Source organism: Semicossyphus pulcher, unplaced genomic scaffold, assembly GCF_022749685.1.
Source record: "Semicossyphus pulcher isolate SPU_LCO1_2020_fin unplaced genomic scaffold, fSemPul1.0.p SCAF_13, whole genome shotgun sequence".
In the NCBI taxonomy this organism is placed as follows: Eukaryota; Metazoa; Chordata; class Actinopteri; order Labriformes; family Labridae; genus Semicossyphus; species Semicossyphus pulcher.
Window position 1 is genome coordinate 24,646,901 of NW_027211637.1, and position 19,653 is coordinate 24,666,553.

Consider the following 19,653-nt stretch of genomic DNA (forward strand, 5'->3'; position numbering starts at 1 on the left):
TCGTCAATAACGTTCAACTGTTTGAACATAAAAACAACTTTGTAGCCTTGTCTGCTTGTTTTAGGATCATCATGTCTTAAAAAGGGAGACATCACACACTGAAAGTGGCTTACTTTAAGCTGTAGGGCCCAGCCGATAAATGTCTGCTGATATTATCTGTCTGATTAAGGCTTATCAGAGATATGATATTGTTTTTGCCTATGCGCTGATATGGAAACTTCATTCACAGAACACATAATGAAGAAAACGATGCTTGGGGTTATTTAGACGTGGCGTCATCATGTAGTTTGTCCAGCAGAGGGCGCTCTGTCTTTATAGTCCACTATACTCAGCACTGTCTGCAGAGCATGTAGCAGAGCATCACAGCTGAGAAGGCTGTGGTCATTTAGTATTTAACTCTTTAACAAAGTTATTTGTTATGTAAGCAGCTTTCTGAGTATCTTTGAGCTCAGGCTAAGGACAGGACAGGTGCATGTTGGTGTGATGACGGCAAAAGATGTTGTAGTTGTTTCAAATAAGTTTAAAAAATGTTACTCCTTAGAGTCATAACTCGGTTAAACTTGAACAAAGAGATATGAGGGGATAATGTTTACATATATTTACGTATATTCCCACTGAGAAAAGTTACAATGGAAAGAAGATTTTTGCCTGCAACTCCGGTAATAGTCTGCAAGCTTTTAATGGTGCCCATGTGCCAGAATGTAAATAAATATAGAACAAAGCCCCTTTCCCACTGGTCAAAACACCCTCTAACACACGGCCTTTTTGCCCAGTGGGAAAGGCTAGACCCGGGTCAAATGACTCTGCAGTAGACCCGTGTAATTATCGCCTCGGCTCTGATTGTCAATGATGGGAACACATAACCCGGGTTGACACGTTAATCTCTGCCCCGAAATAAGGCGACAGGGCAACTATTGTGTTGTGGATTTCTCTGAGAACGGCTCACAGTGCCAAACTCTTGTGTTCCAACAACACAGATCTTTGTATGCAAGAGACTCATGACTGTAATTGGCTTGTTAACACAGCTCATCAGCTAATAAAACAGGTGAAAAGTTCTTCTATTTAGAACCGAAGTAATGAACCAATTAAAAAATATACTTGATGTTATAAACGTTATCTAAATGCTTCCATGTCACGGCTGTAAAATCGAGCAGCCGAATATGTTTTGGGCTGTTGTTGAAAATGACTTCAAAGCAGAGTCGTGTCTGTTCACTTTCAGTCTGTTTACGTGCACATTAGTAATCTGATCAGTCCCCCAGTTTTGGCCGTAACCTGATTTCAGCAGCGTCCATGAAAGGTTAGAGGATTAAGAGAAACCCAGTTAACACCTTGTTAGTCCTGCAGGGTTTACACAGGTTGCTCTGTTGCTTTGGGGGGTTGTTAGCTGACAAATACAAGACTGGCATTTCAAAGTAAAATGCAACCATGTTGCAGTCGGGTCCCCTTTTCATGTGCACAGCATACTGAGCTGAGATGCGTTTTGCATAGTAAAGGGGTCCTGGGCAGGGAGAGTTGTAGAGCCGATACTTTGTAGAGAGATATTTTGTGCAATGACCAGTTTAATTATAAGGTTGTGAGATTATTAAAAACCAGGTGAGAGATTTCATTGCATTTGTCGAGCTGTATTCTAATCCTGCCTGGCAGATCGAGCGGTCCTCCTAACGGTAGATTTCTATCTCCACTCTCTCGGTGAGAAAATCCTTAACATACTTGAGGCATATTCCAATTCAGCTCTGTCTCAGTGGTGTCATAGGAGGCTGCGCCAGAGGGCAACACTGAATCCTGAATAATCTGTGCAGAGACAGATTGCCATATGTAACTGCTGCTGCCGCTGTCTGTCGGTTGCAATGAGGGAATCTTCAGAGCACATTTTGTAGGATGGGACATGGCCGTGATGTATCCGAGTGTGGATCCAATATGACTTTCTGTCAGCGAGTGGGCTTCACTGTTGAGGGCCTTTTGCTCTTTTTGACCCTCGTAGTGAAAGATGACTAGACAGGGCTCCAAACGTACTTGTTCTTTAAGTACAAAAGCACAAAATATGCATTAAAAACAATACTAGATTTTTAGTGTCACCTTTATGTTAAGCTCCTGTACATATGAGGATATTTAAGTATCAGTTTTACATTTAACCCTCTCTTTTTAATCATCTGGGACTCCTAATTTCATACGTGGCGGCTGGTGAAAGATGCTCAAGGTGTGCCACAGTAACTTTTAACCATCCAATACAACTCAGCAAAAGGGTACCAGTCAGGATACCAGTCCTCTGTGAAAAAGAAAGCAACTGTTTGATATCTAATTTAAAAAAAATTAAGAGAGGGGTGCCAGTTTAGCTCAGTGGTTAAAACCCGCAGCGGCCCCCAGGTCCCTTTGCCATGTGTCATCCCCACTCTCTCCTCTCCTGTTGCCGACACTATATTCACTGTCCTCTCTCTCTCGCAGTAAAGGCATAAAAGGCAACAAAAAATATGAAGGGAGATATGCCCTGCTGGCTCACTTGATGGAGCCTGCACCCTGGGTTCAGAGGCAGGTTTCTTGCCGGGGACCTGGTTTTGGTTTTCGCCAGGACCTTTGCTGCGTGTCGTCCTCTCTCTGTTCCCCATGTTTCCTGTCTTAACTCAGCTCTCCCTCATTATTAAAGCTATTAAAAACTAAATAAATATAATGTAAAAAAGTTAGAGGAGGCATTGTCACACAACATAAACTTTGTATTGAACAAAAACACAAGCTGTCTATTGGGATATGAAACTAAACTCGAGAACAGTTCATTCATCTGTAGGAGAGGCTGTCGGGTTGGTAGTGTATTTCTGCTGCTTTAGCTTAACCAAGTTACTTTTGTTATACCTTTCATTAGAGCTGCAAGTTACCTGCTGTACATTTTAAAGGCCCCCTCCAGTGAGAATCAAGCCTTGTAAACATCTCCATGAGGTGTTTCTCATGTGCTACAAGACACATCAGGGACAACATAAGCAGTCATCTCCATGGCTGGGCCTGTCTGCTTTTAAACTGCAGTGTACCAAGGACAGGCTGAACAACACGTTTTCAGATTGGCAGGTTTGAGACGTCACAAACCTAAGGAGCCAATCCCGTTACTGGACAGGGTGACACTATTCATATCATTATGTGCAACCAATGGCAACCACTTGCAAACTCACTAAGTTACTACTAATGACTACATTTCAAGCTAGTTATGTTTTGACAAGTTGCCACTAAATAATAGCACACACCACTAGCACATAGTGGGCGGGGCCTATGCAGATTCAGGAATCTTTAATGAGGGAGAAGGAGGACATGCCTTGGAAGGTAATTAAATGTATTTTGCTGAAAAAAACCACATCAGACACAATTTATTATTTCAAGCAGAGCATTTTATACGTCTTAAAACATGACTGCAGCTGCTCTTTAACCTGTGTTAGTCCTGCTCACGATCTCATAGCTGTCGTTTATACATTAATTTACTCGCTTCTGATCGTTACTGTGCTTTAGCAATTGGCTCAGGCCTCTCTCTCCCTCTCCCACTCAGAGTGTCAGATATTAAGCTCTTCCATTCCCCCTTAGTGACAATGGTATATGACGTAATAAATGCACTTAGTTAGCTGCTGTAGCTAACCAGCCCCCAGTAGCCGGTGCAGGCCGACCTCATCTAGCTGCTGTTGGTCGTCTCCCTGCGCCTCCAGGAGCCGGGATGCGAGGATGGCTGCTGTATAATATTACACCTGCTCATAAAAACACCTTTCCTTTTTTTCCTCTGGTACCTCTCTGATCATTCAGTTGCAGCGTGTTTTCCAGTTCTGACAGTGAAACCGCTGTGGTGGTACCTGTGAGCAGATGCTGTATGTGATTCTTAATTGGGCAAAGCGAATGGTTACAGCTACCTGTGCAGCTCATATAAAACAGAGTCTACATGCAGAATTACAGGTACAGATGGAAATGGCAAATACTACACATCTACTCCTGTTCCTTTGGGAGCGATGATGTTCCCCCCCTCACGCATTACACTTAGAGGCTCCGAGCCAGCTCTATCTCTGTGGACTCACTGTGTTCATTCCCATTGAATTTTCCATATGGACGTTTCTGGGCAGTCTCACTCTCTTCTTTCTCTGATGTACAGCGAGCTTCACACACTCTTCTTTATCCTCATAATCAAGTGCACTACTGGCTTATTTGTATTGCCTTTAAAGTGGTGTTTTGCTTCGGTTGAACTTTTTCTCTTTTTTTCCCTAGTCAACCGTTGAACCACTACCCCAGGGATCCATAGTCAGCACTCATATTCAGGCTCTTCTCTCTCCCTCTGCTCGCCCTTCTCCCCCCCCGCTCATATCCTAACCAGCAGTTCTATAAATGTGCAAGGATTTAGTTTTCTGGCTCTAATTTATTTTCAAGCTAAATTGCATTGCAAATAAATGCTTTATTTATCCTTTAGTGCGTTTGTTTACATTCAATCCTCATGCATTAAAACCAAATGATAGATTCATTTGCACATGCTGGAACAATACCTGGATTAACTTAATCTGCATTCAATTTATGCAGGGGTACAGTCAGTAAATGCATTAAAGGCGTGGTATATAACAAAGATTAGATGCTCACAGTCTTTGTGAATGTGGGGAAAGGAATAACCTAAACTTTAGCAGCAAATACAGAGGAAGGAATAACTCGTATTGTTAGCTTGCTTGAGAAACACTAAATGACACAGTCTAACATGCATCTCTTTCCACCCTTTGCAAGAAACCATGCCCCTTCCACTCAGACTTTTTAAAGGTTGCTCTGTCATTAAACTATGACTGACAATCACTGCATCTTTTTTTTTTAAATGTTAAGAACCCTGCTTAAAATATGCTCATTTTGCATGTAAATAACTACAACTAGGAGGTCACTAATTTGAATCACGTTCCGGACGAAGTGGGCCTTTCTGTGTGGAGTTTGCATGTGCATGCGTGGGTTCTCTCCGGGTACTCCGGCTTCCTCCCACAGTCCAGAGACGTGCTCGTTAGGTTAATTGGAGACTCTAAAATTGCCTGTGAGTGTGAAAGGTTGTCTGTCTCTATGTGTCAGCCCTGTGATTGACTGGTCCAGTGTGTAACCCCGCCTCTTGCCCAATGACAGCTGGGATAGGCTCCAGCCTGCCCGTGACCCTGAACAGGATGAGCGCTATAGGAAATGGATGGATGGATTGCGACGAATATAACCACATAGTCGTATATCTGATGTTCTGATAAAAACAAAAAAACATCTCACGACTATAATAGGATTATTCTTTAAATTACATGTTTTAGTCTCCGTAAACAAACACAATTTGTCCACTCTTAAACCATCTGCATGTTTGAGCAGAAAGAGAGCAGCAGAACGAGATGAGCATTTGAATGCATCCTTGCATGTGTGCGTCTTTACTGTTCACTGTTTTACGGCTGGTAATAAAATGTAAATTCTAGATTGAAGGACATGCATTATGATGTAAGCATTGGGCCTGGTAATTATAATTATTTCTCTGAATAATATACCACATTCTGGCATGCAGCACACAGATTCCCATGCTAAATCCCCATACACTATAAAATCACTCAAGGGTGTTTATTGTGTCTAAATAATGAATAGACACAGCCTTTACAAGTTGACAGTGAAAAATTTCCGGTGAGGTCCCCTGATAGAACGCGTTTCACAGTAAAATAATTTAGCTGAGCACAAAATAAAAATGTATGCAATATTCTGTTCTTAAATTAATTTCCTAATTCAGTCGGGGATAGTTCTTTTGCAGTCAGCGTTTTGCAGCAGTGGGACTGATAGACTGATAAAGAGGCAGACGGGCGAGTCAGTAAGGTATTCAGCCCGCGCTAAATATTCTGTTTTGTCTCGCTCTTGTTGCAGATGAACATGGACATTTGAAAATATACCTGCCCAAGAAGCTGCTTGAATGTCTACCAAAATGCACCTCGCTGCCAAAGGAGAGACACCGGTGGAACACTAATGAGGTAAGGCCACCGCTCACTGTGTCATACCGCTTTCTAATCAGTCCGTCTGTTTGCAGAGGGTCCTGCCCAAAAGACACGTTGTCTTCAGTACTCTCTTTCAAGACAACATGAGACACGGTTCAAAGGTCCTGATCCACAAATATATCACTACGAAAAACACCTATAACTGCTCACATTAGTTACACGTTTAAATATGTCTTATTAACCTGTTATCAGGTGACATAATATAATATGTATAATATGTAATGTGCAGTATTTACGTGTAGTTCATTTTACAGTGTTTCTCCTTCAGATTGCAGCAATTAAACAATTTAACAGGATTTTTTAAAACTGTATTTAAGGTTTTACTGGATTTGTTTTAGAAATATTTATATTTCGAGTTATAATTCTGTATTATATTTAAATTGCAGCTTCCTAAATGTTTCTTAGCATCTTTGCAAACAGTTTAAAGGTATAATAAGTAGGATTTTTCCTTGCATTTTGTCAACAACACATTCAAACTGGGCCCCTCCTCCTGGGCTCTTCGTCAGCAGAAGCTCACTCTCACTCTCTCGTGCGAGAACACGCCCACCCCGCCGAGCTAACACCGACGGCATCACGGTAACCTTTGCGCTAGCATGCTAACCCCCAGTTCCCTTTGTGCTAGCATGCTAACCGCCGGTTAGCTTGTCCTACCCGGTTTGAGGCACCTACTTGTCCAACAGAAAGAAGGCCAACTCTCTATGATTTATATTATATTTTTAAAAGTCTATTTTATTTCTCTAGAAAAATCCTACTTATTATACCTTTTTAAGTAGTTAAAAAAATGTTCTTAATATTGACCCAAAGCTTCCTCTGATATTTGACTTTAGCTGCATCACAAAATGTATCACAGAACGTCGCACATAGAAACTTCCTTTACACTGGACTTTGCATTGATAGGCTGACCTTTTTAATTGTGAAACAGAACGCTCTTTAGCAGAGTATAAGAATAAACCACAACATTAACAAATCTATCTTCACGTTTAAACTGAGCCGGTTGTAACATTTCTGTCTGTTCTTGTAGTTCATGTTTACTTCTCATTCTGAAGGAAACCCTGTTTGGCATTAATCAAAGGTTAATGTCACTTGCATGTTGACTCTTATTCAAAAGAGTGCTGCTTCTGTATTTAGCAAGCAGCATGAGGGGCTGTCGATGTAAACAGTGTTTAACATTGGCGCTGTGAAAGCTCAAGGTGTCTCACTTTTCATATTTGCATCACATTAAGGGAGATAAACACACCACTTTGCATTTTCTTTCTCGTGAAATCAAAGCTAAAAATGGTTTGCTTTGGAGAGACGATCTCACAGATGCCCTCTGCTACAGTTTCCCCTTTTCCTTCCTTGAAGGCCAGACACTTTTCTTTTGTTTGTTTTTTTTAGCACTTAATCATTTAGGTAAAGGAAAACGTGTCTTGTGTGATGCCAGTGGAGTTTAAACATGGTGGCCAAAATATGTTTTAGAAAGCGGAATCTCCTGGGAGAATGAACTGCAGATGTAGTTGTGATTTCAATGAATCTTTGAACATTTCATCTGGTATTTTATGCAGAAATTAAAAATAGTACATCCCAAAAAGTAATTAATTAACAGCCGACATTTCCAAAATCTTTATACACTTTAAATGTATAAATGCATGGTATGTATAGACATGATTTGCTCCTTGATTATTTTACTGCGTAGACAAACATATACACGAGTCCTTAAAGACCCCCTCCAGTGAAAACCAAGTCTTTAACCTTGTAAACATCTCCATGTGGTGTTCTTCATGTGCTACAAGACATATCAGGGACAACATAAGCAGTCATCTCCATGGCTGGGCCTGTCTGCTTTTAAACTGCAGTGTACCAAGGACAGGCTGAACAACACGTTTTTCAGATTGGCTGGTTTGTGATGTCACAAACCGAAGGAGCCAATCCTGTTAATGGACGGGGGGACGCTATGCAGATCATTATGTGCAACCTATGGCAACCACTTGTCATTTTTACAAACGATCTGCCAGCGATCAGATTCTTTTGAGCGGCTCTTTGGTTTGAACGGTGGGAACCAAGTCGTAGGTGAGAGCCGTTCTCTTAATAGTTAGTTACTGCCTGTCCTTGGTCCGCTCCCCTTTATGCTGAATTACAATAGGCAACTTTTTTTCAACTGCAACTCCGCTATAGAGGTCACAACATAGTGCCGACATTGAGCAATATTATAACCCTCCGCCAGGACTGTTGTTTTTTGTTGACATCTCTGTAGTCATACAGAGTTGTATCATAAATTATTATTAGCAAATTAATGACGGTGATTAATTTTTCCGACATTATTCTACTGTTTCCTTTAAAATTTTAAATACGCGCGTGTTGACACGAGACAATATAATGCAGGCACGTTCACGAGTCCGACCACTCTCTCACATAAGATCCGGCTCCCTTCAAAGAGCTGTAATTCCCAACACTATACTAATGACTAAATTTCAAGCTAGCTGAGTTTCAACAAGTTGCTGCTAAACGATGGCAGAGACGTGTTTTGGTTTCGTGACGGAGGGGGCGGTTGAAATTTGCATAGTGGGCGGGGACTATGCAGATTCGGGAATCATTAATGAGGGAGAAGGAGATGCCTTGGGAGGATTTATACAAGGTAATTAAACGTATTTGGCAGAAAAAAACATATCGGACACAATTTATTAATTCAAGCAGAGCATTTTATATGTCTTTAAACATGACTGGAGCTGCTCTTTAAACATGCCACACTGTATTCCCCGACAGAGACTCCCTGTATGTTGCTTCATTTGCCTCAGAACTCATTTGCCAACCTGCTCTCCTTCTCGGGGGACAGGTTGATGAATTTATCACTTTTAGTTTCCATTATTGATGGATGAAAAAGCGTTTCTTCTTCTGAGAATAACTGTTAGTAATTAGACCTAAACACACACCATGACAAATCTTAAAACCAATATGCGAAAAGCAACCATCCATGCTTTTGATTAACACATTGTGACCATTTAAATATAGTCATCTGCAGTGATGAAAGTTAATTGAGTGAAAAACAACCAGATGATAAGGCACCAGACAGTCTCAGATGGAACAGGAGATTCAAAAAGACAATCTGTCATTGACAAACACTTAGATATTATTTCACACAGGCGTTTTATTTCAGATAAAAGATGAAGGCGTTTATTTATCCGTGGTTGAGACATGGATCCGGGCAGAAATTACAGTGGTGGTGGATACAGCAATAAACGCACTTTAAGTCTCCCTTCAAGTCTCAATCTGTCATATCTTTGCTCAGTAGCCGTGCCCCAGTTATGAAAGAAACGTCTAACGCTGGTGTGTTTCTAATTGGCTGATGTTGTAACTTGTTTGCCCTGTCTGACCTGCATTGTGCTGCTAGCAGTCTAAATTAATTAACATGGCTTTGAAATTGATCTCAAAATGTAAATCTAGGCATTTTGGGGGAGGGGGGATAAAATGCTGTCGGCTACAGCAGTTAGCATGTTCTGTCATTTATTACCAAATTTAATCATAAGAGACGGATTTCGGGAAAAGCAGCATGTTGTGTAAGCGGGCTGCAGATGTGTTGGATGTTTGGTGAGCTGATGGGAGAAAATGGGGGGGGGGAAAGGAGCTGGTTCCGGTGGCGTTGTGGTTCTGTGGTTTGCATGCCAATCGTGTTTCCCATGGTCGCGGAGAGCAAGGCAACCTTTCCCAAAATCAAGGACGTTCCTTTTTTTATGCAGACCATGCAAATCAGAGTGTTTGTGCCCCATTGGTGGCGGACGGGCAGGAAGGGAGGGATCACAGAGGCTCTTGTCGGTGCATTTGTGTGACTCTTAGTGAAAGTGACACCTCATCAATTCTGTGCATATTTCTGGCACCAGCTCAGCATGCTTAATGCACTAATTTTTCCACTCTATACCTATAAGGAATATCAAGAGTCTGGTGGACTGGAGCTGATCATGTCCATGTGATTTTGTGTGTTTTACATGCAGTTGGCTCCTTTTTGTTTGAAGACTACCGTTTGTGGTATGTTGGGCTATCAGGTCATGTGACATGGACTCTCTGGCAGACATATCAGAGGTCCGCAGCTCTAGAGGAGCTTAGATGGTTCATTTTAACTGTATGGGATGTTTAGAGCTGTGATGATTGTTGCAGAAACAGAAAATGTGTTCCAAATTAATTGCTACAGGACAAATGTTCTTAAACGTGAGAGCTGGCTGCTGGTCCTACATTGCAGCAAACTGTATATCTGTGGGATCCAGACTCTTGGTCTGACCAGGCTGACACTTGGTAATGAAAAATATTCATGAATTTAAGCCTTGAAAATATTCCACTATACTATAATTTAATATCTAAAAAAATAATTCAATGTTCTCTTTATTTGTTTGCCGTGTAAGTGATTGTTTAATGATTTTATGATGAATTGGACAGATCCATTATTTGTTGCACAATCGCTACAACCCTGATTTCAGTCAAGTTGACACGCTGTGTAAATTATCATAACATTTGCATGCATCCCGTTCAGGGTAAGTGCAAATTAACAAAGAACAAAAAAACAACCAACAAAAAAAAGTCCAAAAGTTTCTGGAATCATAGATTTAAAGTTATAATCTCAAAGATCTCAGTCTGGTGATAAACAGTAATTGCGGGAGCACATTGACCAGACAGCGTCACATGTGTGACGTCCACGGTTGGCTCCGGTTGTAACTCTTGATTTTCCTCACTGACGGTCGCTTTCCTTTTTAGACTGTTTGCCTTCATCTGAGCGTCGAGTTTGTTTCTTTTTCTTTGGATTTTCACTTATTTTTGAAGTTGTATCTGTAGTCATCGATCGTTTCTTTGTTTGTTCAGCCATAGTAGATTACGGTTTACTTGCGACACTTACAGAGATCCGAAAAGCAGCCGCTTAGCTCCGCCTACCCTCTCTGGCAGACCAACCACTGCTGAGCGATGGAAGGTGCGTCACTAACTGGGCGCCGCTTGCGATTTTGGCCACCAACACCCCGTCAGTAATTCTGCAAATGCAAAGGCTTTCATTAGTGCTCCATAGGCTCAATCACCATTGTGTTACCTCATTCGGCGATAGAGACTTAACAGACATTTATTTAAATGAAAATCTTCGAGATTATCACTTTACCTCAGGTTGTTATAACCCAGTAAATACTTCTTGTTGCATTCAAGTATTAAAATATGATTCAGTTAAGTATAACATTGGTTCAGGACTGGAGCTTTCTATCAAACCAAACACAGCGAGTTGATTAAACCTTATTTACGTACAGTCACATATCCAGCGAGTTCTCCATGAGGGCATGCTGCATTTAAGACATAGCCTACTTACTATTTGGAGGAATATTCATTGTGCTAATTCTTCCTTCCCCTTCTGCAAACTTTTAGCAGCTGTACATCAGTTGCCCTTTTTAAAATCTCTGACTCTGTCGGGGTTGAAGAGAGACGCACTCCATCTGACTTTATGTGGAAATAATCGAGGATATAAATTGTTCCTTATAAACTCCAACCTGGAAGCGGAGTGAGCCGAGGCTGTTGCGTTGTTGAAGTGAAGCTGATGCAAAACTATTAATTTCTTTCTCATTTTCACTCCCTTGTGTACTTTTCTGACAAGAAGGTGTGCAGGAATACATTTCAAGCATTTACTGGAAAATTAGATAAACCAATCGAATCAGAATTCAAGGGAGGGGACGGGAGTTTAGAAGGTTGAATGGTGCTCTCATCATTGAATTATGAGCAGCGTGGAAGGTACGGATATGCTATCAGCCTTTGAATTAACAATGGGAGAGAAGAACCCGGCAGTGCTTGAGACTGTGCAGAGAAAGGGAGGAGGTTATAATTGGAATAAAAAAATAATTGTGGAAGTAATCAGTTACATGTCTGTGATTTCTCATCTGTTTTTCTGCCTTGTCTCTGTGTACCTTGTTTGTGTGGCTGCTCTCTCAGCCATTGATGTCCCCCGTGTCTCCCAGGTGAGCCACAGAGAAACAAATCCTCCCCAGAATTCCTCTCAGGTCTGCAGCGGAGTGCTATTGTCTGCTGGGTGCTCTGACACGATGACCTCTATTTTGCTAGACATTTCGGCTGAGATTAGAATCTTTTTAAAGAAGGACATCTCACGCAGGAAGGGCTTTAGGCTTATATCCCTTTCAAGATCAAACACAGTCAGCCTGATGTTTGGTTGCGCTGGCCATGAAGGTTGCAGGACTTGAGGTGTGCTGGAGAATTGCAATTTTTTACCAGCGCTATTTTGACGATGGACTTCTTGCACTTTGGTTCACTTTAGAGCTCTGATTCCGGCTGTGTATAATTAAAGGATTCAAAGCAAAAAGTATCATCCTCGGGGAAGAGCACCAGTCAAAGAAAGGCGCTGATTTTATTCAGGCTTGTCTGCCTTTTCAGTTTGCCCCTTAACTATGTGCTTCTGTAGCAGCTCTTGTGGACATTTTGTGTGAATGACAGCATTTATGACGTGCTGCTGGAGTGCTGAGGACATGAGCGAGCAATATTTTCTCTGACGCAACACGCCGGATTAGATGCTGCTCCTTGTAGGCATAAACCTTGCTGACTTTTAACAAGTGGCTCAAATGTGACCTTATAAAGCATTGACAAACAGAGAAAATTCGCCAGTTCTGGAGGAGTGGAAATGCAGAGGCGGAGGAGTACAGCATGAAGCCGTGGTTGAGGGAGGACACTGGGCCTAAGCTGGTGTGACACCCTCAGCCTTTAATGAACGACACGACGCTCTGAGCACTGCGAGGCTGTGAGCTCCCGCTCGGCTTAGAGGGCGCTGCTTCTGAACTGCTGCTGAACCAAAACAGACAAGAGAGCATCAGCTCAGGCCTCCACCGGCCCGCTACACATTTAATGCCCCTGTCGTCAGGAATAATCCTCTCTGCCTCACGCCAGCGCCAGCAGCACCGCAGCACCGCAGCATGGTGCCTACATGCAATATGCCACCGCTCAGGACAGAGCAGGAGCACCGGCAGAAGCACTTAGTGGACTCACCGGGCAGCCGGCGTAATAGAAAAGGAAGCAGCGATCAAAAAGCACAACAAATGAAATTAAAGGCGAGATCAGGGACGCTGGAAAGACAGTTAGTAACAGTGAGATAAGGGGCTGTGATGAGGAGCAGGATTGGATGCAATGTGCTGTAATCACTCCCTCCTTTGTGTTATGGTTCGTGCTAACCTGCTCCATGCCAGTGAGTGTTATCTTGGATCTTGCTGTTATGATTTTACACACACAATACACTTTCTTGAATACAGTTATGAGTGGAGATAATTATATCTTTTATCCATTCATCCACTCTTGTAATGTAATATTTTACTTGAAAATATGAAAGCATGGAGGAAAAAAATTGGCTCTTTTGTGTCATTTAGATCTTTTACAAAGAAGGGGACATTCTTGACTTTTAATAAAATTCCAGGTCACTGTGATATCTCTAGAATTAGGAATTAATGCTGCAACCATTTGGGTTTAGGCTTTTCAGCAGCAGCGTACTAAAAAATGAATGAAAAGGGGATGCACGGACATATGGGGCCTTTCTATGTGGAGTTAGCATGTTCTCCCTGTGCATGAGTGGGCTCCCTCTGGATACTTCTGCTTCCTCCCACAGACCAAAGACATGCTCCTTAGGTTCACTGGTGACTCTAAATTTGCCCGTAGGTGTGAGTGTTAAAGGTTGTCTGTCTCTGTGTGTCAGCCCTGTGATTGACTGGCGACCTGAACAGGATACACGGTATAGATAACGGATGGATAAATGAAATTTAGTGTGTTTGGGAAGTTTGTTACCAAAATAAAACGTCACTTCTGAGTTTGTAAAACTGCTCATTGTTCAGTCAGCACTCTCACCCCTGCGAATGATGCAAATTCTTACATAAAAGGTGCTTCCATTTTGCCCTCCATTCTGATATCACCCCTTAATGATAAAGTTCCACCTGGTCAGTCAGAACTGAAAGCTAAACAGCAACATGCCCCTTTTTACACTGCAAGTTCAAGATGGGATTATTACGCCGCTGTTATGTTTCATCTTCTATGTAAAACGCACGGAGGTGGAACGGTGGGGCAAAGTCGATCCGCCTCTGAGCCGGCATTGAAGGCGGTAACAGAGGCGAAACAGCGCCTGTGTAAACAGTGGAGCCGACAGGGCGTCACAGCGGCGCTTGTGTGTGCACACGTTTGTTTACACCGTGCGCACGTTTTGCTTCTCGAACGCTCGATCCCACGTGAAATGGCAAAGGCTGCATGAAGGCGGAGCTTCGTTACGGCGCTGAGGCGGAACCGCAGTGTAAAAGGAGGTAGTGCAAATCAAATGGGATGCTAAGCTGGCTCGTACAGATTGTGATTCACCTACTTATTCCTTGACATCAGGTTGGCCAATCGCCTGACTCGTTAAATGAATGGCTTTTACTGCTCGATTAACCCAAAGTTAAGTAAGCCTCCACCTTTTGCTTTGTGTTAATTAATTAGTAAATAAGCAGGTTGAAGTGAGTAAAGCTGCATTTATTCACCGGTCTGTATTCAACACCAGCTCAGCCTTTGCAAAAAAGCTAGATTAAGGTGGAGTTTGCAGAATCCCAGGATGTTGGCTTGAGACTCAAACGTTCTAACGAGCGACCTCATTAACACACAAAGCTTTCTCCTTTGTACGAGAACAATTCATATTAGTAATATCCACCCTGCTCAAATTACCAGGTGTTTGACTTCTCTTCACCAGTTCTGATACGTTTCTTGTCATTACGCGACCAAACTAGTTTTCACGGATGTTGGAGCACGGAGAATTCACCTAACCGTACACAAGGTCACGCCTGATTAAATGTTTATCTTGATTCGCTCCTTCCCGCGCACGGCTTTCTCTGTGGAGAGTAATTAAAACGACTTTCACCGATCTGCAAATGTTTGCAGAAATGTTCATTAGCTTCTCGGAGGCTGGCGGTGGAAATTAAAGGTCATGTTTGTCCATCCATCTGTTTGTTTGTTTGTTTGTTTGTTTGTTGCCGTTCTATTTTTCATTCCGGGTTCGATGCCTGCGATGTCTCTGCAGGAACAGGTACCGAGAAGATGTGAGTGAAGCATGTGCAGGAGCATCCTGTGGGGATCTTTTTTAACCAAGGTTCAGATTTTATTTATATCAGCTCTTCATTGAACTACTCAGTTGAGGCTTCGATGGCAAAATGCCTGCACAATTTATTTGGGCTGCTCTGTGAGCACAGTTATTCAGCCACAGTGTTGCACTGACAACTTTCACTATTTCTTTTCAAAGTGTTTTTAATAGCAACACTGAGGCTAATTTATGTCCGCGTGCTGCATCTGCGTGGAGTGACTTTCATCTCACTGTAGTTTCCACTCAATTACAGCTTACTAAATATATTTTATGTTGCTTTCTTCATCGTTCGGCGGGTGAGAGTGGAAGACGGGAAGATAAGGAATTGGCAGAGTTTCTCTTTGGATGGCTGACTTCATAGAAACTTCCTGTGAGCTTGATGGCTTCGCTGATTGCTAGTGTTGTAGCTTACTGTGAAGTGTCAATTGCAACGCCACAGTGTAGTGAGGCAGTTGTAATAGGAACCCACCAGTCAGGTCATTTCAGGGGGTCCGGCATGCTACCTGGCCCCTTTGCTTTCTCCTCTGGATGTGCACATCAAGGCGGGGGTCCTCAGTATATCCTCTGAAGACGGGGGTATCCACTAAAAATTGCATGACCTCTATTGTAGCAGATACAGGTCACTCCACCTCCTGTGGGAAGCCTCTAAATTGAACCCAGCTTGTGTCTTCGATTTCCTTCCAGCTCACTCTTCCTCTGGTTTCCCCCCTTTACTTTTATCTTCCGTCTCCTTCTCCCTCATGTGTTCACTGAGCTGCAAAGCCATTCAGGTATAGACGGAAAGATTCCTACCTATTTCTTTCTTTTCCTTTTTTCATCTGAATTGCTGGGTCAGGATTTTTCTGTGCGGAACCGTTCCGTAATGGAGTTTAACTTTATTTACTAGATAAAGGAAAATGAGTTGTGCACTTGATGTGTGCGTCTATGCTTCAATAAACTGTTATATTGTTCCTTATACAGTAGATGATTATATGAGTGAATACCTCTGTCCTGCCAGCCGTTGCGGGGAATTGAATGGCAGGAGTGTGTATTAAAGATCCACTTCCATGATCTCCTCTGTAATCTAAGCAGCCTCTTGGAACTTGTAAGTGCATCTTAGCTGCTAAACATGTCTGAGCTCTTCCGGAGATGGAGAGCTCGTCCTTAAAACAACTTTTCAGGGTGAAATGTCCTTCAACTATCAAACTTGATGGGGGAATCTAGTTGCATTAATGTTTGCAAACTTTCTAAATTTAGGGAAATGTATTTTCTCTGGGGTGGCCCAACTGAGGCACTGACTTATGCGGGGGTGGCATGAAGTACTACTAACATTAAAGGATCTAAAAGGTATTCCTGTTTAAAAAGTAACACAATAGAGCGGCAACATATAAATCCTCTAAGCTTAATTCTTTAATGTCCACAGTAACATTTTAACCCTCCTGTCGTGTTCGTTTCTCCCCCCTTTGGTGTTTAACCTGCTCTTACATTATCACAAAAACCATTAATCATCACCAAATTTTATTTAATACCTTTTCAAGCTGTAAACAATGTCTCAGACTCGTGTTTAACTTGAATAACTGCAGTGAACATACAAAGAATAGACAGTGAAAATGTCCAAAATCCACCAATGTTATATTCCACTTCTGATCATCTGGTTCAAAAATTGTTCAGTCTGAAGTGTGTTGTCCTCGTGGAGGAATTTGCAGATGTGTGGGTGTGAATGGGGATGTTTTACATCTGATGAGCATAATCTAGTGTTACCCATTAATTTCCTTTGGTGGTCATTTTTCACCGAGACACCACAGGTGTTACAAAGTTAACTAAACTACTCATTTAATTCAATGAAAGTGGTGATAAGCAATTTTATACATGTGGAGGATATCATGAGGCCTTGAGGCAATCAAATGTAAAACACAATATTTATGATTGATCAAAGTTGTAAATTGGTCAGATTTGACCCGAACACTACAGGCGGGTTAAGGTTCTAACTAAAGTCAATGTGCCTCATTGAAATGCAAAGAGAGCTACAAGCAGCCTGTTGCAACCAATGAATGTATATATAAATAGATGACACGTCTCCATCTGCTCACATTGTACAAAAGTGATGCCAAAATAGCCCCCGTGATAGGTGCTGCCATCTTGCGATGGTGACGTCGTTTGGAGCCAGAGTCTGATCAGTAGAGATCAGCGGGTGGAGCTGTGGTAGCCACTTCCACTAACCAAAACACACACTAAACTCATCGAAAAAACAGCAAGGATCTCGCTTGCCGGCGTGTTTAACAGCAGAACAGCTTCTTGTGTTGGTCTGAAGCAGACGTTCACAGATATGGAAACTTCAATGACTGTAGTGATTGTTTTAGTTACGTCTCTTCTCGCCGTTCGTCCTCTACTCTGCTAATCCTGAACAGATCGGCTGCAGGAGCCGGATTAGTCAGCAGAGCTGTCAATCATCATTTTTACAGCATCAAATAACTAATTAAAAATACACTTGTTAGAAAAATGAATTGATATGTATTTGGCGTATATTTTGATTTTATAGTTTGACTCATGTCCCATCTGTTAACATGGAGGAGGCGGGCTTTATGACCTATACTGCAGCCAGTCAGCATGGGGCGATAGAGATGTTTTGGCTTCACTTTTAGGGAGCTGTCATGTCAGCCATCTTTTTATACAGTCTTTGGCTGCAACACAGCCAAAATAGTCCCGCCTCAAACAAGGCAAATGGCTAATCAGAGTTGAGGATTTTAGGGTGGCACCTGGGGTGGCCAATCATATTTCAAGGGGGGCCCTGGCCACCCTCTGGATCCTCCCCTGGAGCTGTTTAGCCTACGTCTGCTGCACTTGTAACTTTTACAATAAGTACAAAATTCCCAGATGTTATGATATTCACAAAAAGCCTTTATTGCATAAATAGAGTCTAATTTGTATCTTTTAATCTTCAGGAGCAATCAACAGATGTGAATTAACAACCAGCAGCCTCTAACAATTTAAACAGATGAGAAATTACAGAGAATCAGCCAAAAAGGAAACAAAAAGCAAATCAAATTGGAGCTTTGAGGAATATCTGCTGCTCGCAGAGGAGATACATCAGAGACAACATATAATAAAGAGGAAATTTAGTACCACAGTGACAAGACGAGACAAAAAAAAGATGCATGGAAAGAGATTGCAAACAAAATTAATGCCAGCTTCACTCTTGTCTCGTCGTACCCGGTGGAATACAAAAAAAGTGCTTTAACATTCTGTCAGAAGGGTGTCGGGAGATTGCAGCTTACAAGAAGGCCGCTGCTGCAACTGGTAAGCTATAAAATGACTCTGTTCTGAATTATGCATATTACTTCAGATAATGTATTGTTCATGACCAGTGCTATATTGTTCAGCGAGTGTGCTTAATGCTTTGGGACCGCCGCCTGTGCAATCAAGTTTTGCAGGCTGACATCATATCTTAATAAACGATGTGAGAGAGGAGCGGGACACGGTGTGACGTGTAACTCAGGTAAAGTAGCCTTTGTAGGAATAAAGTTTCATCCCCTTATATTAGACTTAAGGAGGCAGAAAAATTAATAACTTTAAGTGACACAGACACATTGGAAAGCAAACTGTAGTGGGAATAGTTGTGTTTGCCGCAGAACTACAGGTGAGAGACTACGTTTTGTACTTATTCCCCCTGACTGGTCTGCTAATCTCTTGAAAGCCTAGTTTCAAACCCTGTCCCGTTCAGAGGTAATCTGCTCATAGTTAAGGCAGACATCCACCTGAATTCATCCCTTCATAAAAACTAACATCATTCATGTCTTTCCATTCTTCTTTCTATTGGCATTTTTGTTGTGTTTAAAGCTTTGTACTTTTTATCAATCATTTTTTCACATGTAGTGCTGAAAAAAAAACAGCTTTGCTCCATAAGAGCGTCTTACTGGGACTAAGGTAGCAGTAATTTGTAAAGGTGTTATCACTGACATCACACATATTAGTTTCCAAAGGTGTGTTAAGCCACATATTAAACACATAAGATGAGGGCCGCTGGTTTAGCTCAGTTGGTAGAGCAGACATCGACGCACTGATCGCAGGTTCGACTCCCAGTCTGACGATCATTTGGTGAATGTCACCCCCCACTCTCTGCTCCCCGTACTTCCTGTCTCTCTTCAGCTGTCCTATTGGCTATAATAAAAGCACAAAAACAATAATGTTTGAAATAAATAAACACATGAGATAAGATCTATTTTATTGATACCTGCACAGAAAAATGTACAAGCCTTTAAAAACACACGGTGTGCAGCAGAGTGATAAAGTAAAATACTGCAGTAAACATTGCACATGCAGAAGTAGATAGGTAAAGGATATTGTACAGTGAGCAGGTTGTTATCATGTAATGGAAGACAGGGTGAGCAGGTCTCTTGTTACCCTGAAGGAGGAGACCTTATTTTTCCCAATGTGAACAAACGGTCGTTAAATTTACCGGACTTCTTTCGGCGGATTGATATGATTGCAGTGACTCTTTCGGATTGTGTGATTAAAGCTGCATCCCTAGCAACGGTCTGTTCTTCATAACAACGGTCTGTTATCGAGAAATAACAGCCCTCGGAATGCCTTAAGTATTTA

General features: G+C 42.0%; 1 protein-coding gene across 3 annotated transcripts in view; it reads left to right on the top strand.

The window, feature by feature from the left end:
- Positions 1-19,653, top strand: part of camta1a (calmodulin binding transcription activator 1a) — a 335,172-nt gene that overhangs the window by 11,321 nt on the left and 304,198 nt on the right. For all 3 annotated transcript variants that reach the window (XM_069659849.1, XM_069659850.1, XM_069659851.1), the window contains exon 3: positions 5,863-5,966. In XM_069659849.1, coding sequence (XP_069515950.1) covers positions 5,863-5,966 — 104 coding nt within the window. The remainder of the gene's footprint in view (positions 1-5,862; positions 5,967-19,653) is intronic.